At 36.9% G+C, this 26,735-nt stretch overlaps 2 protein-coding genes across 2 annotated transcripts in view; one reads left to right on the top strand and one right to left on the bottom strand.

The window, feature by feature from the left end:
- cnr2 (cannabinoid receptor 2) overlaps positions 1-26,735 on the bottom strand; it is a 302,290-nt gene that overhangs the window by 108,382 nt on the left and 167,173 nt on the right. The gene's annotated exons all lie outside the window — the stretch shown is intronic.
- The window catches only part of me1 (malic enzyme 1, NADP(+)-dependent, cytosolic), a 90,343-nt gene continuing 64,246 nt past the window's right edge, over positions 639-26,735 (top strand). Inside the window, exon 1 of the mRNA XM_084386052.1 lies at positions 639-797. Within this exon, the coding sequence (XP_084242178.1) occupies positions 669-797 (129 nt within the window). The 5' untranslated portion in view covers positions 639-668. The remainder of the gene's footprint in view (positions 798-26,735) is intronic.

The following is a 26,735-nucleotide window of genomic DNA, read 5'->3' as shown; positions in this document are numbered from 1 at the left end:
CATTTGAAATATCAGAAATAAGTGGTAAGGTATAGACCAGGGATAGTTTTTTTTCTCAGGTTGGGTTTTAGGTTAATTTCTGCATATAGTCTCACACACCTTAAACACTTGGCAATTGACTGAACATTTGTTATTGTCAAAGAAATTGTTCATTTAATGTATGTCTACGTCTTGTATAGGCTTTTCTGTAAATTAAACAATTATCAACTATATTCTAGGTTTATTGTGTTACCCAAAATCTATAGCAAAATATGAGATTGAAATTCTCAGTTTGGATGCCAGAATTCATATTCTTGTACTTATTATTTTTTAAGGTTTTAAACCAGGCACTTAAAACCAACATATAAAACCCCTGTTAAAGAAAATACACATTTGTATAACTGCTGACTCAAATCTGCAATACAAACATTGTGACAACTAGCCCCTGCCTCATTTTATCCTTTTCCAACCATGGGAAAGTTACTTTGAAACAAAGCGTGAAAATATTACGTAAATCCTATAATGTCCTGCCCCAGATAAGATTTTCCAGGCTATTATCGACTTTTACAGCTAATAGTTTGGCGATAACAACACGCCACCGCTGTGACACTTTCGCTGAGTAACGTCTTCCTGTCTGTGATGCAGCGCGTGCACTTGTTGAGTTCAGCGCTATTTAAAGGGGAAGCAACATGGCACACGCTTTAGTCAAACAGGAATCTGTCGAGTGGGAGATGCAGAAGTCAGCAGACCAAACCAAGACCTTTGTTTACACAAAGAAGCGGGGGTATGATGTTACACGCAACCCCCACCTGAATAAGGTAAAAATTTGTTGTTTTAATAACCTTTTGACGTTTTTTTTTTTTTTAAATAACATTTTGTGTTGACTGTTTGCCAAAACGACAGCAGGGCAGTGGATATCAGTTTCGAGAGGAACTATAATTAGACTTAAAGGGCCACACGCTTGCTTTGTTAGCGGTTGCTGCTTGTTTTTAAAGCAAGTCCGTTAGTTTACAGGTGCTCTTGAACTGACGTGGGCCGTGACGTGCCACCTTCAGGATCAGCGCACGAAGTTTTCTTTTAACGGTCTACATTTACCAGCTTTAATCCGTAGGCTATACGAATCCTATTAGTAAGTCCCATATTTCGCTATAAAACAAAATAAAGAATAAGAATAAGACCCATAACCTTATTTTTATAATCTTTTGGTAAGATCAACAAGCAGCCTCTGTCCAAGGTGCTGACCAGTGGTTGCTGTGGAATCACCTCAAGAACTCGCACTGGATGCGACCATGATGCTGCAAAATATTTACTTTGTTTGCTTGAATGTTCGTGCTATCTATTGAGTTAAACATAAATTTATATTAACAGAGGTATACTCACATTTTCTAATGCAATTTCTTAAATTAAAACATTCACTCGCTCTCCAGTGTTCCAATAATTACAGGTAATTTGTTAAAATAAAGTAAAATGAAGTTTTAGCCCTGCCTTTCCACCTGCTAGTTCAGTGGTAACATAGCCTATCTATATTGTTACAGTACAGGCTTTTTTTTAAATGCTCGAGAAAAAAAATTCTAGTGAGTGAAATAACATTGCACTTTTTTCATTCTGACCTTGAATGTAAACATTACTGACCTTGAGCGATCGATTGGTATGTATGTTTTTGTAGGGGTGAAGTTTAGATTCTTCTCTTTACTCAGTGTGATGACATCCAAACCTCCTAAACCTCCTACCAGTTGATAGAGAAAACAAGGGTAGATCAATGTATGCCCCTTGGAATATATTTCCAGAGCATTGTTTTTTTATTCAGACATATAACAAAACAAAGTGCATCACCCATTATAGTGAAATATTACAAATGAATCAAGTAATTTAAATAAATAAATAAATTGCTGTTTCTTTTAAAAAAAATCGAATTATAGGCCTTGTTCATAACATCATAACACAGTAAGAGTAAAAGCTCCACTAGAATATTTTTGTCTGATTATAATATTATTTAGCTCTCTGTCTGCCATTGTAGATTGACATTTCCGTTTTAATTATTAGGAGTGTTTTCTCCACATTCAGAGATGATTTTTCATCTCATTTTCATCCTCTGAGACAGTGAACAGAGAATTTTCTCAGCTACAGGTCGCTAACTATGATTGCACTGCAAAGGCACTAAACAACACACATTTGAAGATTATGAATAATGGGGGACATTTTTTCACTTTAAAGGGGTAAGATAATGGTACATGCACTTTTACAAGTTGATTGTACTGAAATGTGTGTTGGCAGTGGCTGTACACAACCATCATATAATGATAAAAATCCATCCAGTGGTCTTTTTTTAATCTCCTCATATGTTTTCCCCCGTCACACGGTCGGACGCCCCTCCCACGATTGTTAATTGACAGCAGCGTTTCAACACAGACCCGCCCTGAGCGAGCTGTCATCATAGTCCGCGCGGACATTGTTGATACGCTGGAGCAGAATGGCGTCTAAGCGATTGTGGTGTTCTGTTCTTGGGTGTAATAAGGAATACAGCAGTCATTTTGATGTTCCGAAATCCAAACCGCTGAAGACGCAGTGGCTGAGTTTTGTTTTCGAAGGGAATATTCCCCACGATCAACGTCAATGCTTTCATGTTTGCGCGAATCATTTCTCACCAGACTGCTTTATAAACGAGGGTCAGTATAAAGCTGGTTTTGCTAAGAAGCTGCTCCTGAAAAAAGGATCGGTACCAACTATTCGTGTTCCTGCTGCTGCACCTCCAGAAGAAGTGAGTGTAACGTTTTATTAACCTTTATATTAATCTTTGCAAATCGCTTGCACGCTTTACGATGAATGCCGCTAAAGTTTACACTCAGGGTATATTACGGCATGTTTTCTTACAATAATAATGAGAATTTTTAATTAGTGTATTACAAACTTTTCATTTAGACCCTAAAGAATCCTAATAACTTGTACAAAAATGGCATTATATGACCCCTTTAAATGTTCTACATGTAGAAATCAGAAACCCTTGTTATTAGCGACACCGGTGGCCGTTAAGTGAACTGCAGCAACTTATTTCTCGTGCTGCTCGCACTCGTGCACACGTGACGTACAAGAAACTGAACGTGATTCAAGAACCTGATGGCGAATGTTTTTTTTTTCTTCGCTTTGTAGTAAAAAGAAGTTGGAAATTCTTTGCTGAGATATACAGTTAACGAAGATCCAGATGCCGTTGACAGCTACGTTTAGACGAATATGTAAATATGTTCTACGCGCTTTTCTCTCAATAACAAAATTAACACAACAAAGAATGACAGCAGTGAGAAAGTATCAGTTAAGAAAGCATCTGATCATAGCGACGTGGATATGTTTGCACGGGCTCTGCAATTCACCATCATCATTTCGACAGATGAGGTAATTAAAATTACACTGTTATGATAGATTGATTATGGACTAAATAGATCTGACTATGTGAGATAGTTAATCCCTTTTTTTTGCTTGACAAATTGACTTTACATTATGGCTCTTTCGGCATTATCCTGTACATTTTATAAGCTTTCATTTAATGTGTTATTGGATGGAAGAGAGGCTCTGGTGAGCGTGCGTAAGCGTCATATCCTTTTGATTTGATTTCCCCTCGTATCCTTTACATAAAAATCATTCTAACCTTACAGGCTGTCATAGACAACCTAGGAAGTTGAGTACGGTTTCATTTTTTAAGTTTCGTTACAAGCTGTTTACACATTGGCAATAAAAAAGCAATTAATATCTGAAAATTCTTACATTATAGCCCATTTAAGTAGCATTTTTGCTCTTATCCCTGGTTAATTTTAGAGCACAATTTACTTTTTTTAAAACGTTACTTTTTTAATCGAATTTGCATGACACTATATATAAATACTTTATCTATTTATTTATATGCCTTTATATTTATTAGAGTTAATCTGTCACTGTTTGACCCACAGTTGTATCTCACTGTCCCTGACCTTTGATTCATTTTTCTTTGAACTTTTCCAGTCTTCTGCTGCGTGTGCATACACTCTGCACTTTTGTTTTCATTAAGGTGGACTTTACGTCCTCTTGAACCCTTTGCATCAGTTTCCCGTCCTGAAACGAATGACCATAGTCTGATCAAACGTCACGTCTTTTGGCACTCTGCCACAGGTAAGGTAGGCTACTGATGACAACACAGCACGGTGCCTGTCGTTAAGGTTAATGACTTCTAATCTGCACCAGAGACGCCACAGAATGAGGTCATATTTTCAAACCAGGTGCACACTACCAGAAAGTTCTGAAAGGTGTCTTTATGTATACATGAATGCATAGGGTTGGTTGAGGTATGAAGGTCACAGGTCTGTGTTGTCTTTTTTTAGTGCACACTCATTTCGCAGTCATTTCAGCTATGTTGACCCCAGCTAAAAAATAACATTTTCTTAGGCCTATAAAAGACGCAAAGGCACTCTTTAATCAGAACTGGCTATTGAAGTAAGACATTTTCAGTGACCCACTCATTATAGAGGTCATGATGCTGTTTTTCAAGAATATAGGCTGTGTTTTTACACCATGTAAATCTGAAAAGGCGTTTCTGTAACTGTGAGATGTTAAATATTTATACCTGAGATATTAAACTAAACTAAGGGTTGGCATGTGGCTTAGGGGCATGTTGCGGGCACAGTGTCGATTTCAACTGATTTTCAGTTGATGTGCATTTTTGTTCAGCCTGCTAAATTCAATTTAGATAAACTAACTTATGATCGCATACAGTATGATTTCGAAATAAAGTGTTTCTTTAGGTATCACTTTATTACCCTCAATAGTCCCTTTTCCTGGTATCAAAAAAATCTTGGATTAATGGCTCTCATTTATGTGGCTCCTGTGCCTGTTGTGCTGGAAGTTGCTAGACTGGTGCCACAACTTAAAGCTCATGCGGTGCTTCGGGGTGTGAGAGCAATTCTAACTCTTTCATGGTTTTATGATGTGGCTTTCCAGTTCCACCCACGTCTCATACTCTAATGAGCTCAATTCAGTGTTATTGTCTTGTTTTATAGACCGAGACGTGATTTAATGAGATTAATTAAAAGAGAGGCCTTGGAGTTTGCTGTCTTTGTTGAAGGTGTCAGGAAAATTGTGTGAAATGTGAAATCTCTGCAGTCATTATAAGGAAGGAAAGAGGATTACATAAACATAAGAAGCACAAAAGACTGTGCAATATATATTGTAATTAGCACCGTGATAAGCAAGCAGCTAAAGTGTTAAACGACATTAAGTCATATTCACGGTCGAGGTTCAGTAAGAGCTGAATTGAGAATGGATGCGGGATGTAGAATTACATTTATTTGAATTTGAATATAAGGAAATAACATTAAAATGACCTGAAATATAAAGAAATGCGCATTTTGAGTATTTTTTATTTAGAAAAGTTAATAAAAAAATGGATGTTTGCGTGATAAACCATTGATTAGGATAGATGGATGGATGGATGTATAGATAACTTGAATAATAACATTTTGAGGATTGTTACCATCAGAAGAATAGTTAAGAACTCACTGCACCTTAAAATTAGTCCAAATGAGGTGCGTAGACAAAAAGCCCTTTCTATAGTAAAGCATTGATTTTATCTCGCTTCATTGATGACTTTTTTCTTTGGTGGAGTGTGCGGACGCTCTTGAAGCGCCTCTCTACTTGTTACCATCGGACCAATGCAAATGTTTGACAAAGTACGTTGGACAAGTGCTTACGTCATTGTTTGTGTCCTGTTATTTTTCTGACTATGTGTCAGTTGAACATTGCTAAGCTTCATGTTTGTGTAATCAATGGCATATGTAATTCATCTGGTGGGTTTTAGTTTACGCTTAGATAATGATACTCGCTTGTAAATAAAGTCCACCATCGAGTGAAACATTTGCTCTTTCATGCAGCCTTATGAAAAACCAACCTTCACAACTCATGAACCGAAACAAGGAAATTAAGAGAGAAGGTAGGAAATGACCCTTGAGAGGAGCTGTGCGAGGCTGTACACTCGGTACTCTGTGGTTCTCCATTGGTGTATTGTTGCCTTCCCACGGGCCTGGTGATCACAGGGCTTGAGTGTTCTCACTTTTCCTCGCTCTTAGCTGCAGAGAAGCAGAGAGGACAACATGCTAATTGATGCTGTGGGACTGAAAATGTAAAGGCCTCACGTCCACAAGCTGGAGTTTACGCAGCGCCCCTCCCCGGCATCCCCTCTGACCTCCACCCTTCTCAACAGCCCTTCCCTGTGTCTGCCTGAGGTGCAGGATATTATCCCTGTGTTTGTGGGAAGCTTTGCACAGTAAGAGACGAGAGTGAGGAGAAAGAGGTCTCTGTGGAGCAAAGGAGAGAAAGAGGGAGCTGGCCTTGCTCTCCACAGACCTCTTCTGTGTCTCTGCTTTATCTCTCATTAATGACCGCCTGTGTGAATCGAGGCCAACAGCACTAGCCTCTGGCTTCATGCCATGCCAGAGACCGAAAACTCAAACAACGCAGCACAAAACTCTCCTAGCATGCAAGCCGAGATCCTGTTTCACATGGGGAAATGTGCTTTTAGGAGCACAGGTGACTAACAGATGCCCATTCAACTTGCTGTGGAAAACAAGAGCTCAGTTGGAAATGTGGCACCTTCTGGGCTGAGCATTGGAGACTTTAAGGCCCCCTTGTGGTTGTTGTTTGTGCCAATTGCCTCAAAGTGGCACTGAGCTATAGTTACAGGGAAAGAGCTATTTTGGGAAATGTATCTGTTAGTGTTCTCTTTCATTTCAATTGCAGTTGCTACATGCTTTATAATGTTCAGGACAACTGATGACCACAGAATAAAAATGTTTTTGGCTGCCATGTACAGTAATGTAGTTCCAGCATCTACCAACAGCGGCTAAGTTGACCAGGCTAACCAGAGCATTGACCCCATTGTTATTGATCTTTCTAGGCTTCTTGGCAATCATCAGTTGGCTTTAGCATTCTGATGACAACAACCTTTGCAGTTGTGGAAAGAATTATATAAATTGGACAATTGTGTCCTATTTTAAACGTACTTTCTTACATCTGCCTCCCTGACACACATGCTTGTCTTGTTCTGTCACATGTGGTGTGTTTAATCTCAAAGTTGTAGCCTATAGATTTGCATTTAAATGAAAGCAAATATGGGTGAGGTAGCTAAATAAAATAAGCAAAAAGTCAAAGGCTGTCAAGTGTAACCAAGCACTGAGCTTTTCATTTCTTCACTTCAAAGAAATACCATATTTTGGTAGTGCAGTTGCATGGTTCAAATTGAATGCTCATTTCCCCTTGAATGTTAAGCGTGAAAGGTTTGAATCTTGCTTGATTTCGACATTTTGACATTTTTTTTAATGAACTAGATTAAATCTGTTTGTAAGTACAAGTAGGCTATATCACTGTACTAATCCAAGTTTTCATTGCATTCAATTTAATTCCACCGAAAGTTCCACTAATTCCACTTTTTTGAGTGTTGGCAGAGACCATTACATTTTCATCTCCCTCTTGCCAGATGCTTTCTTCCAATATGACAAAAGAAAATGCAGGTGCTTTCATTTGAATGCTAATGTTTTTTTTTTCATATGCAGAAGGGTGCATAAAGTAAATCTTAATGGAAGAAAAATACCTACTTTACGCTGAACCACCATAGGACCTGATTTTAAAATGTTTCATGCCAGAAACGACTGGGTTTGTTTCTGACATTAAAACTAACAGATGTTTGGTTAGCATCTCAGACATTTTAATTAATTTCACTTCTACCCTATAAGCTCTAGAAATACTCTCAGGGCGTTGAGGATGCAGCATCACGCCATATGGAAGACCGTTTAATGAAGCATCATGTTTACTTTTCCTGTCAGGAAAAAGCCCTTGCAAAGTATAGCCAATGGTTTCTTAACACTGTCACTGCCCTGCTTTGTCAGTTTGCTTAGACCAGCTTCTGCAGAATGTCTGTTTGGCTTTATTTATTACTGTCATTGTGTCTGCGACATTGAGGTTTCATGATTGGATGTGAGGTGAAGTGTCCTTGTCATGGTCCTTCTCATGGCACAGCTTGTGTAGCAAGATTCTCTTTAACAATGTTGAATGTTTCTAAACAGTCTTCTCTTGGCTCATAATTCTCTAATATATGTCAAAATGGCAAAACCATTTGAGATCAATTAAGATAATTGACATCTTCTGTCTAAACAAAATCAAAAGGCAAACACATCAGTCTCACATAATTCAGACAAATGGACCTATTTGAGTTTATGGAGGAATTTTCCTGACAGGCATATAGCAATTTACCCTTTATATTGAGGAAGCGAGGCATTTGAAAGATGCTGGTAACCTAAGGAACTGTCGACATTACAGAAGATAAGGACAGTGCCTGTACATGCAGCTGAGATTCTTATAAATGTGTGTGTTGAGTCAGTATGCTAATGAAAGGTTGATGGAACAGACTTCGTTTTGTCTGCATCTAAGCTCTCAGGGAGGGTCAGGTGCTGATGTCGGTCACATCTTTCTAGGTGGGCTCCAGTGTGTGTATATATGTATGGCAACCCAGGTGTGCCCAGGTGCATATAGGAGAGGAGACTGACCACCCACAGTGTAGCAGTAAAACATTCCAGCACTAGATGTGAGCGAAGTGGTTAAATGAGGAAAGTGCTCTACTGTTCACAGAGAGATTAAGTGCCAGTCACCCTTATCCAACTCCTCTACACACATACACACACAAGCATGCATGCACAGAACAGCCTTCTGATCGCAATCTCCCTGCTCATTTGTCCTTCACATTTTTCTCTTTGACAAATTGTAAGGTTCCAGACAGTGTTTCAGCAGAACAGTATTTCTAACTGAGACATGATGTAGTTCATTAGTGTAATTTAGCTTGGAAACGATTAGTCTCTGATATTAGAATACATTTTTACCATCATAATATGTACAGGAGGTAAATTGAATCATATGTTTATGCTATGCGTTTGAACATAAACACATTTTGACAATTCTTTTGGTAAATAAACATCGGATATCAATTATCGTTTCCGCGACCACAATAGCAAATATTTGTCATATCTGGGCTTTTTCATGTGCAAATGTTTAGCTAAAAATAGGCAAAAATGTTTACCAGACTTTATCAGGAAGAAACCTGATAAAATTTACTTAATTTGATTTTAGTGTGGTTAAAATTTAGTTCCCAGAAAATGACAATTATTTATAAAGTGCACATGAGGCCAAATAATTAACCCGTCTTATGATTTGCACACAGTTATAAAGTAGCCTAAGTTCTCCCACAATTTGATGACCTCTGCAAATTATTTCTATTTCTATTTTTTAGTACATCCAGATTATGCAAATGTAAGTCCTTTGAGGTTATTTGAACTAATTTACATGATCTGATTTTTTAGAATCAGACTCTTTCTGCATATTACATTGATACACCTGAAGGTGGCAGTCTGTATGAGTGAATCATTGAACAAATTCATTCCAACCGATTTGTTCAAAAACGCAGATTCATTCAGGAACAAATCAAAGGACTGTCTTTATGAGTGAGTCATTGAATCATTTACTCAGTGGATTTGTTCAATCACACTGATTTATTCAAGGACTAAACATCACTGTTTGTTGCTCGGAGACCCACAAAGATATTTTGGCTGTGAGAAAGCAAAGTGGCAATGTTGTGTCTTAAAGGTACAATGCTCAACATTAACTTCTTTATTAAATATCACATTCACATTCACAGTCATTCCACTTTAGATCCACTCCATGTTTTCTATTTCCGCTCCCGAATCACACCCCAGGGCTGTTATTGATTAGCTGCTGTGTAAAATATAATATGATTTGACAAACCTTGATAGAAGTGATTCAAGTGAATATGCAACAAATTATATAAAATAATGTTGTTATAAAACCAACATTACATATGTTTTGATAATCAGTATACAAGAATTTGTAGCTGTCCAATCTTATTTATTGATTTTGAACAAGGCTTTTCCTTTGGTTGTCAAATTAGATTTGAAATCCAAATCGTTTGACTTTGTATGTATCTGTCATGATTTAAATAATAAGGCTAAATAAATGATGTCAGACCTAATGCGATAAAGTGATGGACAGCTCTAATGAGAGCATATATGCTCTGGAATATTTTGACAATTGAAGGTCAACCAACTTATTACACATATCAAGGCTTAAAGAACAGTCATATTAATGTCAGTAGCTTTGACATAATCTTATAGGCCTACATATTCTCATGCACTAAAGCAGTTCACATTAAAGGAGAACTGTGATGGGAATGATCCAATATGTAAAACAACATAAACAGCAACTTACAGTAAATTAATCCAGTTTTTATCAGATTTGAGAAACTCTACATTTATTACCTATACCGAGTGTTTTGTGAGGAATGGGTGAGAGTAATCTCTTTTTGAAGGGCTCATGGGATTTTAAATCTGCTCTGAAATTTGTGCTTGCTTGCCTTTAATGCTCAGACTTCCCATGGGGAATGGGGAGAGTGGTCACAGTCTTTGCTCAAAGAGAAGGATTTCTCCTACCTCCTTTTTGTCTTTTGTTTTCTTAAAGATGTGCAGTTTTTCACATGGATGGCCACCCTGTGGGTGGGCAAGTGAATGACTTAACTAGATGTAAGGAGGATGTGAATGAATGGTGTCAAATTAAGTTCCCGGCACCATATAGCCCCAGAGGAGCGATGCTGGTCCTGTGTAGTAATGAGGTTCAACAGTCACTACGTCAGCAATCAAGAGTCAAATGAATTCAGGTTCATACAAGAAGACTAGAACATGTCCCAAAGTCTGGGGCTCTGTGGCGCACCCTTTTATATGGTTGTATTTGAGGGGCTCTGTAGCGCATCCCTTTTCACCTACAGTAATGAAACTTCATACACTTATAGATGTTATCGGGCCAAACAACTTTTGCACTCTTAAGTCGTACGCCAGCCCAACAGAAAGTCAGCTATTATGGGTTGTTTTAAAAACAAATGTCTGGAAAATTATATATACTCCCCCAAGGGGATTCATCTGATCACCACAAAGCTCGATCAGCATGAAGCCAAGACATTGAGAGTGCCAAATTGCAAGCGGATTTTTGATATCTCAAACAGATTGGCCATGGCAAGGCAACGAATTTATGGCGAAAAAAGGAAAACAGGAAGTTTGTTCTATCTGGTTGAAAATTAAATATAATACATACTATAAGCACAAGATGGCAGCATAGGCCTATTTTTAATCAGAGTAGAGAAAAGCCTTGGTGCTGAGAACAGTGTTTTCAGACATAATTACTTTTATTAGCTATTGCAGGTGGATATATATTTAGACATGATCAAAGACTACTTTCTGTCACAGTTTAGATTTTGTTTGTTTGTATGTATGGCTCAACTGACTAGTAAACAGTCTCCAGCTTAACTCTGCGAATTCTATGTGTGTGTGTGTGTGTGTGTGTGTGTGTGTGTGTGTGTGTGTGTGTGTGTCAGCCTGTGTGAGTCTATTTTACACTATTGTTTAGAGTTTACCCTTTCATTCCTCTGTGCCTTTGCCAGCATTACAGGATAAGAAATATCCTCTCAGTTCTAAATCTATCAGTTTTAATGGCAAAATCAATGCATAGAGATGCATAGTTCATTTGTAGTCACTGACAACATAGAATGATATAATTAGTTAATTAGGTTAATAAAAAGATAAAAAAGACCTTAAGATAAATACCTTCAAACTCATTTGATCAGACAAAACTTTAAAATGCAGTCTCCAACTTTTCCTTTAATCTCACTCTGTGTGTGTGTGTGTGTGTGTGTGTGTGTGTGTGTGTGGGGGGGGGGGGGGGGGGGGGGGTGTGTTTAGCTATACTTGTGTTAGTCTGTTGTGAACACTTGATGGTTTATGGTTTAACCCATACATTGATCTGTGCTTTTGCCTACATTAAAGGATAAGAAAGCTTTTAGGTCTTACATTTTTCTATCAGTTTAAATAACAAATTAAAGGCGTACCAGTTTATTAGTAGGGCACTGACAACATAGTTTTAAAGTATATAATTAGTTTAATAATTGGGTTAATAAAATATAAAAGACCTTTAGAAAAATACTTCTGAACTCACTATTTTAAAATCAAAATTATCGATTTTTCTTTTATGCCAAAAATCATTAGGATATTAAGTAAAGATCATGTTCCATGAAGATATTTTGTAAATTTCCTACCGTAAATATATAAAACATTTATTTTTGTGAGTGAATGCAGCACAATCGCTAACATAAATGGACAACTTTAAAGGTGATTTTCTCAATGTTTTGATGTGTTTGTACCCTCAGATTCCAGATTTTCAAATAGTTGTATCCTGGCCAAATATTGTCCTACAAACCATACATCAATGGAAAGGTTATTTATTCAGCTTTCATATGATGTCTAAATCTCAATTTCAAAAAATTTACCCATGTGACTGCTTTTGTGGTCCAGGATCACAATTCCCGATGGACAAAATTAAGTTTGCCCTAAATTATTTCTTGCTTTTGAAGCCGTTTCACTCAGATATACGTCACAATAGGAAAGAAAAGACAATCCCAACTTCCTCCTTTTCATTCAGTAACACATGAATCCCAAAGTGAAATATTTCAAAGCTTTCAGAATAAGAAGTGGTTTGATATTTATCAAATATAATTTTTGTGGTAGATTGGAATCTCTGTAAAAATAATAATCATCCTTGAGCGTGTACGCGTCCACTGAGAAATGCCTCTGATCATGGTTATCGCATTAAGAGGGCTCCTGCTGTGCCTGTGTATTTGGGTTGTATGTTAAATTACTTTTGACTGATTCTTAGATCAAGACTAGAAATGCAAAGAACCAAATGGCTCAGCCCAGGGTTATTATCTTTAACTAAAAGTATTATTAACATAAATAAAAGAAATTAGAAAACTAGTTGAAAAACTTATACTAAATGAAAATAAGAAATGTTGCCTTAGTAATAAACTGAAATAAGTTTAGTTTTGTTACCTGGATATAAATAAAAACTGAAACTGAAATAAAAATGAATTAAATAGCAATATTTTTCAAAAATCCTCAGAAATCTAATAAATAACACTAAACACTAAAAACTACTAAAAATGTAGCCTAACTAAAATTAACATGAAAACTAAAAATATTAAAATAAAAGATAAAACAACATTGGACAAGATAAACGTTGTGAACCCAAATAGTATATTTAGTGAATAATAATAATACAGAAAATTGACAAATAACATGGAAGAACAGCATAAAAAATGAAACAAAAACACAAAAAATTGACAAGACATGAATATGAAACCAAAGTCAAAATAGAAGACAGTATATTATTACAATACAAAAGCATGTGTAAACAAGTGTAATGTTTTACATCTATATCCGTTCTCCTCGAGCCAACCTGTCAGACTTTAACTTATTTCAGGTTTTTTTTTTACTAAATATGACTATTTAGTCCATTTATACATCCCTCAGATGACATTCCTCAAGTCAAAATGAGAGTGTGGGTTAAAACTATCACTAAGTAATAGTATCCAGCCTTCTCTGGATCTGAAACATAATTTTTTGGACAGCATCACGCCATATGGAAGACCGTTTAATGAAGCATCATGTTTACTTTTCCTGTCAGGAAAAAGCCCTTGCAAAGTATAGCCAATGGTTTCTTAACACTGTCACTGCCCTGCTTTGTCAGTTTGCTTAGCAGAATGTCTGTTTGGCTTTATTTATTACTGTCATTGTGTCTGCTACATTGAGGTTTCATGATTGGATGTGAGGTGAAGTGTCCTTGTCATGGCACAGCTTGTGTAGCAAGTGGAAAACAACAACAGATACTCTTTAACAATGTTGAATGTTTCTAAACAGTCTTCTCTTGGTTGATAATTCTCTGATGTTTGTGCAAAACCATTTGAGGTCATTTAAAATCAAATCAAATCAAATTTTATTTGTAGAGCGCCTAACAACAGCCAGAAGGTGCACAAGGCGCTTTCCAGTAAAACCAACAATAGACAACAATAAATAAAAACATAAATGTGCATAAAATAACAGTCAAATAGGAAGCTACGTGTTGAAAGCTTGTCTGAAAAGGTGTGTTTTCAACTGGGATTTGAAAACACTCAACACGGTAATGCTTCGTAGGTATTGCGGAAGAGCGTTCCACAGCTCTTTAAGATAATTGACATCTTCTGTCTAAACAAAATCAAAAGGCAAACACATCAGTCTGCCATGATTCAGACAAATGGACCTATTTGAGTTCATGGAGGAATTTACCTGACAGGCAGATAGCAATTTAACCTTTGTATTGAGGAAGTGAGGCATTTGAAAGATGCTGGTAACCTAATGAAGGTTTTAAAAGCTCTCCAAGGTTAAAAAACAATGTTGTGACTCTCATGTGAGAAAGAGGGTAATTATTGTACCAAAACATATTGTTCCAAAGCAAATTGTAGCGACAGATATGATGTTATGCACATGTGTGGAAATTTGCATTAAATAGTTTTGATCAAATCTGAAAAACAGTAATTAATTTCAAAACTTCACGTGTTACTATAATCCCTGAGCTTGAGATTCAGCATTAGACATACATTTGTAATTTTAACTATTCTAAATAAAAAGGTCTCATGGGAATAAGCTAAGCAGCAGCTTATAATCTTGGTAACACTTTACAATAAGGTTTCATTAGTTACCATGAATTAACAATGAATAATATTTAAGTATTTATTAATATTAGTCAATGTTAATTTCAACAATTACTAATTTTTAAAAGTCAAAAGGCTAACATAGGTAATGCACTGTGAACTAACATGAACAAACAGTGAACTATAGGCTATTTTTACATTAACAAAGATTAATAAATGCTTAAAAATATATTTCTCATTGTAAGGTCTTGATAGCTAGTGCATTTACTAATGTTAACAGGTAGGCCTTAATTGTAAAGTGTTACCATAATCTTTTGTGAGTTTTAATTGGATCTTCTCCACATATGAATTCTGAAATCTCTTATATAACTCATTTAAGTGCTGAAATTAAATTATTCTTCCAGACAATAAAATTGGTTCCATTTGGAAAAAAATGTATGTGTGCATTGTTCCTTTGACTCTTTGGCCATTAACGTCAATTTCATGAACTAGCTGTCAGGTTGTATTGTTCTCAGGGCGGTTAAGTGAATGGAGAACTGGTTCTTATTACAGCAAAAAAATATATATTTTGAGAGAATGAATAAAACACAACCTGATTATTGGGTGCAGTCTGATTCCCGGACGAATGACTCTTATTAGACAGTTCTTTTAATGAATCAAAACATACAGTACATCACACGAGTGTAGTCCAGTTCACAAATGAATAAACCATTCAAGCAAATTCTTTTAAGGGAATCAGAAACACACATGACAAACAGTGCAGTTCTATTCTTTTGATCCAAGGCTGTGTCAGAAATCGCCCCTATACCCTTAAATAGGGCACTATTTGAAGGGACAGGCATTTTTAGTGGTGTCTATAGTGGATGTTATCGAGTTCACTCATTCAAATTCCAAAATGCACCGCAATAAAAAGTGTACAACAAGTACATCAAGTAAATTCAAGTAAATTAGTACAGGTCGACCAGGGATGTGAAGGACTCAAAATTTTGAAAAACCTGATTCCCATTCATGCAGTCAACCTAAATTGTCTGTTGAGGTGTAAATTCAAATGACCTAACCTTCAATCTGTTTAAATCAAAGAAATACTAATGTATAGTTTGACAGCACTGAAAAATGTCTTCATTTAGTTTCGACACCAGTGCATGCAGCTTGTGAACAACTCACTGCAGGTAACGACATTTCACAACAAATATTAGTGAACGAAAGTATTTGGAGTACCAAACAGTTCGGTATTTTACACTTAAAGCCCTGTTTTCAGATCGCATCTGATGAAATCGAACGGTTAAGATTGAAATTTGGACACATGCTGCTGGCCCGAGAATTTTCGGTTTCTGTGGTAGCACCCCCCCCCCCCCACCTCCACAATGGTTGCATAGGTGCACTGGAACAATCCTTCCTAAAACGCATTAAACTTTCGTTTACAAAGACGTGAATCTCACCGAGTGGTCAGGGGTGTTTACTGATATGCTCACACAAAAATCGCTGCAAAAGATGCTTTCCAACAGGTTTTATCGTAGTTTTTGTCCAACTCCATTGACTTGTATTGGATGTGCTGTGAGGTACGGTATTACCGTAAATGGGGTTGTTTGTATTCTTTCTGTAGTCTTATGCAGTCGCGGATGCTCTCAACGGAAGAACCGCTTCTGCTACCACAGAAACCGAAAATTCTCGGGCCAGAACCATGTGTCCAAATTTCAATCTTAACCGTTCTATTTCATCAGAAACGATCTGAAAACAGGGCTTTAAAGGTGATCTAAGTAACTTTTTTACCTTAACTGAACAGCTTTGGAGTCATTGGAATGGTTATATTACTTATTTCGGGTTGAATGGTGGTCGTTTCGCACCCCCCTGGTGCCCGTGAGCGAAAAATCCGCACTTGCAACTTTGAGCCGGCAGGCCGCCGCGTCAGGAAGTATCGCGTGATATCAGGTCTCGCGATGTAAACAATTGCTTTACGGCCAAAAGAAATCTGCTAAAATGCTGTCATTATTGCGCTCCCTCACGCTGTTCGAACCCGAATGAAGAAGACGTTTTAAAGAATGTCCCATCTGCTTTGATGTCGTTGATCTACTAGCCTCTGGTGTCTGAGAATCGCCTACGAGTTTTTACAACAGTGTTGTCAAATATCTGTTCCGAAGCTGTGGGGGGAGCTCTAGAGAGAAACCTGCGAGCAAAAAGCGAGAATACAGCGAAGAAATCCCGAAACTACTGAGCCCCGCTTTAAGTGTATAATACCGAACTTGTCCTTTAAGCTATTAACAACACTGAAAAAAATGATTTATTGACTTAGTAGAATTTACTAAAAAAAATGATGTTAATTTGTTCCACATAATTCATTTTAGCTACATTTAAACAAATGCATTACGTTGAACTAAGTTCAGCTTAATGCATTTGTTTAAATGTAGCTAAAATCAATTGCGTGGAACCACTTACGATAAAAACATTTAGAAAATTCAATGAATTTACTGAAATCATTGAATTTACTAAAAAAAATTATCGTAAGTGGTTCCACGCAATTGATTTTAGCTACATTTAAACAAATGCATTAAGCTGAACTTAGTTCAACGTAATGCATTTGTTTAAATGTAGCTAAAATCAATTATGTGGATCCAATTAACATAATTTCTTTTAGTAAATTCAACTAGTCAATGAATCATTTTTTTCAGTGAACACTACAATTATCTTTTCTATTAAAATTTTTTTTTTTTTTTTTTTTCAGTGCTACACAAATCTAATAGTCAAAGCTAATTGCTACATTTGGCACACTGACAAGTGCCAAAGTGGGTTCCATGATGAAATGTGAGATTTCAGTTAAATTTTTGTGACTTTAGCACGTTTAAAGAGCCCAATACCTACTTTCTGCAGTTGTTCTGTCTAGTTGTTTTGATCAGAGTGAATTTAATTGTAAGCTTTCTAGTCACTTGAGTACTCGTTCCTGTCCATATTCTGAGTTTCTGAATAGGTGGTAACCACAGTCTCATTTTACAAAGTAGTTTTTTTTCCTTCTATAATACACGGATCACTCTGTTACTTTTAAACCCTCCCCCTTTGTGGTTTCCTATTTAGTCTTTTGTCTAGTTGTTCTGATCCTGTTCCTCAGTGCTCTGATGAAAAGATACAGCCGGAGAGACTTGTTTTTTGGTACAAAGAGATGATGACAGACCATTTTGGGAATGATAAAGGAAAAGTGGTGCACATTAAAGAAGAATAAAAAAACACCGTCAGGGTCGATATACTTGAGAACAGGTTATGAGCCTGACCACAGACTGAGTGCCCGGAGGGATTGACTGCATATTTACCCGGCCTTGATTCGCTCTTGGCCATGAGATCTCGGAATTTTATTAAACATCCATTATACAATTGGTCTTCAGAGTCTATATAATTTAATAAAAGATAGGATGTCTCCTAATTTTAATAAAATAACCCCGGTTAGGGGGGTGTTGACTCGTGGGAACTGAGGTTCAAGTCTGGCCTATGGCATCTTATTTCCACTCTCTTACTTTTATTTCGAGACCCAAGTTTTGTGGCTTTTAGACTCATGTGTTTACTTTAAAGTCATCTATAGGTTAGTGCACTACTAAACATTTGCAAAATTGACTTTTAGCAGCTAGACAATATAAATGTACAGTTTCTTATCTTCTAGGAAACCATGAATAAAAATCTCCCTGTGCTACACATTCAAAATCATGGTTTATGGCTGTGAATTAACTAATCTGATAAAAAAAAAACAGAGAATGAGCCCTTATGTAATAACAGGCACAACGACTAAAGCTAGAAGCAATAAAAGCAGCAAGTGATTAAAGTTATCTCCTTGTAAATGTCACTGACCGTAACACAAATAGCGACTTTCATTTTTATTTAACAGAATTTACACTTTAAGTTGATGGATTAGACAGTGCTTTTGTACCATTTTTAGAGGTCGTGACCGAATTCAATGCAGCTTTCAGTGCAAGTCCTACACCTGCAGTCCAGGCCTGTAAAGATTGTGCTTGCTGTTTAGAACAGGACTATTAATGTCCACCAACCATCTGAGACCCTGCTGGACTGAAAGAACATTTTACTACCTTACCAGAAAGCATTGAAAAATGCCCCCTTTTACAACTCTTAAGACATTGTTACCTTTGTGCACAACATGGTGAGCATTTTGAAAATAGAATCGCATGCAGAGGAAGGGGAATTTCACTGGTACGTGATCTGTTTGTGTCCCACAGCTATGGCAACCCTTCTTAACAAACACTTACTGAACATGGCAGGGTCAAAAGTCAGAGTGTAACTTTTAACAATTAAAGGAAGTGGATGGTTTTGGATTGTTGTTTTTACAAAATGTGCTGCTCTGTTGCTCTGCTGGATTTGCAGAAATGAATAATGATTTAGATTAGAAGCATATTGGCAAAATCAAGGCTGCATGGTGCAGTGGTGTACTTTAAGATTAACATACCCACATTAAGTCAGCTGCAAAAATGATTCATAAAGATTTTTATACAGGTGTGTACCCTTTTGTTTTTGTGTGTTAGTGTTGAAAAAAACATTATGTTTTTATGTTTAAGTATTTTTGACATTTCAGATAAGCGTGATAAAAGAAAACAATGCTGTTGTCAGCATCTTTTCAATCTCACCACAATGGCTTGGCCTTGCTGAAAAGACCAGCTCACCATGGTGGTGGTACAGGCTTGGTGCTGACAATTAATTTGTTGCAATAAAAATGCTACTCTCAGGCAGTGCCAACTTGTCAATCTCTTGGTTGGTCTGCTGAAAATATATTTAATTAAGTGTTTTTGAGTAGAAGGAGGATCTTTTTTTTTTTTTTTTTTTGTCCAGAAATATGGCTGCTAGTTTGGTAAAAAAAGAAAGAAAAAGTCTGCAGACTCTCTGATTCAGTGCAGATTTGATTTATTCTTTCTCCAGCTTAGAAGATAAAAATATATATATATATCCTTGAACTTTAAGCAGCAGTCAAAAGAAAGATAGTCTGGTGTTCAGGATCAAAGTTTTTGTTCAGATCAGAGTTTGTTTTTGGAGAAGGACCAGGAGCTCAGGACATCTTTGATTTGGAGCAGATTAAAGAACTGAGAACAAAAGCCATCAATGTCCTTATCTCATCTATTTTCTATCTATTCATACATGACCAAACACTTCACAAATAGTTTCTGATAGTGATATCTCTTAAAATTAGTCTTATCATTGAATCCCTTGTTGAGTAGTTAGAATATTAATGCGTCTAAGTTTGCCTTTTTGCCTTCGACTGTTTTTCATCCAAATGTAGCAAAAGACTATTATAATATACATATTTCACTGTTGAATTAAATATTTAAGGATGTTTCACGTAAGAATCTTTTTATTGGATTCCTGGTGGAGCCGTCTGCATACTTTTGCTTAATGTTGGTTTCTGCTTTTTTGCTTTAAGATTAAACTGTAAGGAAAATACTATATTATGTTTCATTTTGCTTTCTAATTGGTGGGTGGAAAAAAGATACAGTGTAAACTAAAAGTAAATATTTTCAGATAATGTTTTACACATATTATATTATTCTTTTATTTATCACAATATAAATGAGTCTTTGTACATGGAAGAATATAGCTGATTTGATATTTTTGGGGATACCCACAAGGGGATTATTGGAGATTTGTGCCATCCAAAAGTTTGTAAAAACAAACATGGTATAGAAGAAGCAATCCGGTGGAAAAAAAAAAGAATAAAAAATTATACCTTTCCACTGGAATATCATCAGACATAAATTTCATTTATTTTGTATATTTGTGGCCCTGATTGAAATACAGTTACTTGTTTATAAAAAAAAGCCCCAAAAGAGAATTACCTGAACTTGATGTATTACTCTTTAAAGATCGCAATTTTTCATCACCAAATCCATTTTCCTTTCCTCTTAGTTGGTGTTTAGAGATAAGTGGAGAAGTGATTGTGTGAGTGTGTGTTAGATCATACATTGATGGTTTTGTCATTGATCTTTCAGCAGAGTGTTGTGTGTAAACAGACCAATCTCTGTGGAAATTATCAAGCAGGGAAGTCAAGAATCTGAGTCATCATCCTGGTACCACAGTTTGCTTACCACTATAAAAATCCCACAATTCATAAAACACAGTGCTGACTCGTAGCCAGACATTGTATTATTGATGGAGGGGAATTTCTGCACTTTTTGCTTTTGGAGATGTATCACATTGATGTTTGTTGATGCAGTCTTCGCTTTTGTTTGTGCATGTGAGTCACACTCTCCTCCAGGTGCTGAAAAACTCTAATTTCATTACTTTATCTTTATTATTGCTTACTGTTCAAGTACATATTTTTGGCATTTGGAGTCATCTCACCATTGTGTCATCTCATCTCTTATTGCACTTTCCTAAAGGTTCACACGTGTGATTGTCTTTCTGCATTTGAGATTATTTGCTTCTTTTTTTTCTTTTTTTTGTCTTCTTGCCCATCTGGTTACTTGCCATTTAAGTGATGCTTTTATAGATTTATTTTTTACACAAACCAGAGCTCATGAGTCTCAAGAGTCTCATACAATGTCATCGTAGATCAGAGGCATTAAATGGATTTTTCATCCACATACAGTGCTGGTCAGAATTTTTTGCCCCCTTGGTAAATATGATCAAAGATGGCTGTAAAAAAATAAATCTGCACTGTTAATCTTGTGATATTTTATTTAAAAAATTAGCAAAAATCTAACCTTTCATAAAATAATTTAAAGTGTGTGGGGGGGGGGGGGGGGGGAGAATCACATTATGAAATAAATGTTGGGAACAATTATTTGCCCCCTTTTATTAAATACTTTTTGCAACCACCTTTTTCCAAGATAACAACTCTGAGTCTTCTCCTATAATGGCTGATGAGTTTGGAGAACACCTGACAAGAGATCAGAGACCATTCCTCCATACAGAATCTCTCCAGATCCTTCAGATTCCCAGATCCATGTTGGCGCTTCTTCTCTTCAGTTCAGCCCACTCATTTTCTATAGGGTTCAGTTTATTGAACTGGGATGGCCATTGCAGATCCTTGGTTTTGTGCTCAGTGACCCATTTTTGTTTAGATTTTTATGTATTTTTGGATCACTGTCCTGTTGGAAGTTCCAAACATGGCCCGTTATAAGATTTCTAGCAGAGGTTGTCAGGTTTTGATTTTTTATCTGTTGGTATTTGATCGAATCCATGATGCCATGTATCTGAACAAGATGTCCAGGACCTCTGGCAGAAAATTAGGTATACATGGGGTACTTTTTTATCCCTGTATGAACCAAACCCATATTAAGTGTTTGCTGCCAAAAAAGCTTCTTTTTTTTTTGTTTCACCATAAACAATATTGATGTCTTATGGCTTGCTTCTTGAGGATATCGAACCAGACTTAATCGCTGTACCACTCCACCCAATCTGATATATGCTTTAGGTCAATACAACGTCCACCACACTATTTCCACTCGTGGCTTTTTGCTTGTGTCCTATAAGTCACTTTATATCCTTCTTGGCTCTTTTCACTGCTTTGAAATGGCTGCTTGTGGACTGAATTAAGAGCGTGGGAAGATGCATGTGGCATTAATACAGCTATTTAAGCAACAAGAGTGTTTATGAGAACAGCATGTGTTCATTTATTCCCTATTTGGTCAGATGGAAAGGTCTGTGACATGTCTGTACCCTGTGACAGCTTTTGCTTGAACCATGTAAAATTATTCTTCTTTTTTTCTTTCTTTTTTTGGTTGCACCATCAAGCGGCTGACTGGGTGGCCATGCGGTTCAGAGTGTGTCTGCTTACACCTGTTAAGACCTTTTAAATGAATCCTTTAAAGTCACCCTTTAACTAGCTGCACAATTCTGGATAAATTGGGAATCACAGTTTTTTTTGTTTTGTTTTTTTATAGAGAGATCACGATTCCCTCACAATTATATAGACTGAATAGACTACTAAACAAAATAACATGTAATTAATCATTACATGGCAACTGCTCTGTCTGGTTCAGTGACAGTGTCAACACATATTTTAATGTTCTGCTGTGTTCATACTTAGATTTAATAGACATAGCAGAATCATTGTCATTAGGAATAAGATCGCGTGGGTGTTTGAATCGAGATATCGATCTTTTAACGATTAATCGTGCAGCTCTACCTTTAACCATAGTCAATTTTACCAACATAAACTTATGATTTAAAGCATCTCAGATCGGTAGACATCTACTGCACTACCCAAACCCAATGTATTTGGATTCGGCTGTTTCAAATGAGTCTCAGACAGCTGGGAAAAACATCTTCTGTCATCTACAATGTCAGAGCAATCTCGCAAACAGCTCCCACTCTCTGATCCTTTGTTTTTTCTGGAGGTGGATCATGTGATAGGTACATTTCATTGACATAAGGGAGCTTGGTACTCTTGCCTCTGTGTCTGATCACTAGCATGCATGGCTATTGCATTATTCTCTTAACAGAAAACTTTTTAGTGTTTTCACTTACTGTAGATGAAGGTCACCACTTGGACATAAGAGAAATGTGAGAAGCACAATCAGAACAAAAACTTGGCCTCTGATCTCTTTCTCAGAAATAGAGCCAATGTGTATATTAGACTGACATGGACGATTTCCTTTCTCACGTCCCATTCTCATTTTGAGAATCTGAAATAGGCCAAGTAGTGAACCCAGCTTCACACCATGATTTCTGTTTGGATCAAGATTTGGAGTGTGAATGTTGGTCTACTGGATGTGTGTGTGTGTGTATGCATAGTTGGGCGTTTCTTCAACTATAGGGACTTTTGGCCCTATTTTTAGAAAATAAATTATCTTAAAACATGCTTTTCACAAGCTTGTTTATCATTCACATTATCAGACATTAATATGTCCTCTAACAATATCAAACAGTTTTTTTTTTTTTTTAAGTAATGCAAATACCTACCACAGTTAGGCTACAAAGTTACATAATTGCATTTCTGTGACATTTTAATATTTTTTAATATTTCAATATTTTAATCTGTTTTCATAAAATAGAAACCAACCAAACATAAAAGTAACCAAAGTTGAAGAAACACCCATTAGCAGTGTTTTGGTCTCACTCCAAGAACATTAAGTCAGTCCTGAATGTACGATAAGAAAAGTCACATTTCGATTGAGGTTATGCAATGCTCAAACTTTTCACATCAGTGAGATCACAAAATGCACTGACACTTTTGTGCTTCATGGACTCTCATGTATTCTCCATTACAGGATCAAGAAACATCACTCCCACTGTAAAGTTCCATTGAAGAACAGCTTTGCTTTGCTTTTTGCTTTGCCTTGGTGCTTTTTTGGCACTCTATGAAGCAGCTGCAACTTTTTTCCACGTACAAGTACTGGGAATTTCAGGATTCAGATTGAGTTGTTTGAATTGGAATCACCGAGTTCTTCAACGTGACCTCTTGCTTGAAGTCTTGAAGAGCTTTTGAAAGCTTTAGACTGGCTTTTACCAGTCAAAAGCAAGGCTTTAATGTTTTCCACAAAGTACTTAGTGCTGTGTGTTTGGGGTGGTACTTGTCATGGCCAAAATAGAGGGGTGGTGGCATTGATCTTGAGATTACAGGTTGGCATGCACAGCTTGAGCACATACACATGCACTCCTTGCTTGAGCTTGCAAACAACACATTGGCGTCTTTAATGTGGTTGTTGCGCATGTGGAAGCGTTCACACTTTCCTGCCCTGCCTGTCCCTTTATTGCTACAAAAAGCAAAACTGTAACAACCTGAGCCAATAAACATGGCAGGGGCTCTGATATAGGTTTAGTTCATCATTTACTCATCATCGTGTTGTTCCAAAGCTGAATAATTCTCTATAAAAGAAGATGGTGTGATATTCCTGTGTTGTTTGGATGCCACTGAAATATCTTCTTTTGTGTTCCACAGAAGAAAAGTCATAAAGGTTTATAGGGCTGCACGATTAATCAAAATAAAATTACAATCGCAATATGGCTAAGTGCTATTATCAAATAGCCAAAACTGTGATTTAACTAAATAAATACTTTGCAACCCTTTTTATCTAGATAGCAGCGCTACTGTTGTGTAAGTCTCGCACTCCACTTGGCGTCAAAGCAGAGTCGCTCTTAACCAGCGCCAAGTACCTCACCAGTTCCCACGCCAGCCTCGCCAGGAGCTCCGGGACTCATTGCTCTAATCTTGCCATCCATGCGTGGCATCAAACAGACCACTTTCCCCAGTCCAGCCATCCATGGCCACGGTCAGAATGCCAGTCCTGGGGCCTGTGGACGTGCCCTCCAGAGTTCCACCTGCAGCTCCATTGTCAGAGACGTTAATTTGCCGCTTGGGCCCGGTTCCACCGATGTCTCCATTACACATATGACACAAGGAACCATTCAGTGTTTGTAGAGCTGTTTGAGTAATTATATTTGATTAGGTAGAGCTGTTCTCATTGAGAATCCCCATTGCTGTTTCTTTCGAGTCATCCTCAGTCTTCTCAAATCGCTAGTTACAAGAATAGCAAGCACTTTTGGGCATTTGCATGTGTCAGTAAAGGTCAATGAAATGCTTATTTACATCAAAGTTGTCTTGGATATGTAATCATAAGTGTCTAGGGATAGTCTTGCAAAAACCAGAATAGAGAAAATAGAATGTCCATTTTTAATCACAAGGGTTGCAATTCAGACCTGGCAAGATGGCGGTGACTTTTCGAGGCTCTTAAATACAGACCATCAGTGGCGCACTGCACAGTTAGCTTCAGAAGATGACAGACGCGATCGAATCTACAAAAATAATCCATTGCTTCTGAGTAATAAGTCTGTATTTTTGTCACAGAATCTTTTTAGAAGCCAAAAAGTTATGTTACATGCTATTGCATGTGTAGCTGTCCTGTCAAAAAGGAGTTTTGTCCGAGGAAGTTTGAGGATTTTTAAGTTTCAATAAATAGCAAAACAAAACTATTTAATTGTATATTAACATACTTTATACGTATATTAATATGTTTATATTTATTAAAAAATATATTTTTAAATATGCATTTTGAAATGTATCTACTTGTATACTATATCCATTCATATATTTTCGTCTGTCTGCTTTTATGGTTTAGATCAAATTTCCATAAATTTCCACATAGACTGATCACACTCATATTTAAATTACATTGCAGATAATTCAGAAATATTGCATTTGATTTACATCTCATGAAGCAGCAGCAAAATCCTCAGAATTTTTTACAAGGGTCTCAGTTGCGTCAATAACACCACATCTTATTGTACGTGCGCAGAGTAGTCTTTGTTTACAAGGTCAAAATAATTTTTACAAACATACCACTTAACATAACCAGATGAAAAAGGATTGAAAAGCCAAGCTTGCATATACTTGTTTAAAAAGCAGATCTAGCACAGCCTTTCAGGGTTTTGCGCCTTCCTTAGTGGTTCCTCTGAAGGAGCAGCCAGAGGCGCGGGCGGCAATGATGATGCAAGTCTGTCATTAAGGAAAAGACAGGCTAGCTTCAAATGCCACAGCTTTTGGTCTTGACAGATATTCATGTGGAGTCTGGTAATATGAACTCAGGGCCCCGGCTGTAGCATTTATATTGTAGAGGTCAGGGTCAGGGTAAATGTCGAGGGGTCGCAGCAGTAAAGCAGCAGTCTTGCCCTTTTAGCTGTACATCACACTGAGATGTGATCCAACCGTGACCCCTGTGACCTTTCTTAGGCTTTTCTTGCATTACAGACTCCCCACCATAACAAACAGTGAGACTGGAAGAGAACTCTATGAAAACAGCGACAAAAGGCCTTTTAAGTCATCTGAGACACACGCAAAGGGAATATGGGGATTTATTTAAGCTTTTCCAAACAATCTTTTAATAATACAGCTGCTGAAGCTTAGCTGGGTAAAGATTAATTATTGAAATGAATGCAAAGTGCATATGTTTCTTATTACTATAGTAGCCCTTGTAGAGACTTTACATATTTCCATGGCATACAAGTGTAATTAAGGAAAATCTAAGGACTTTTAATATCTGTTATATACACTTGTGTGTGTGTGTGTGTGTGTGTGTGTGTGTGTGTGTATACATACACACATATACATACAGTATATATACCCTGTTTCACTCCAAAAAAAGGCACATTATGGAGGTTGCGAACTTCAGTTCTCTTTTATTTTAAACTTAGCAGTTCACATCAGTTCTCAATGCTCAGTAACTTCTGTAATAATTGTTAATAGTTG

This window comes from Rutilus rutilus (assembly GCF_951802725.1).
Source record: "Rutilus rutilus genome assembly, chromosome: 17".
NCBI classification, from domain to species: Eukaryota; Metazoa; Chordata; class Actinopteri; order Cypriniformes; family Leuciscidae; genus Rutilus; species Rutilus rutilus.
Note: the sequence above shows the minus strand (reverse complement) of the source record. Positions and strands in the feature narration are given on the sequence as shown.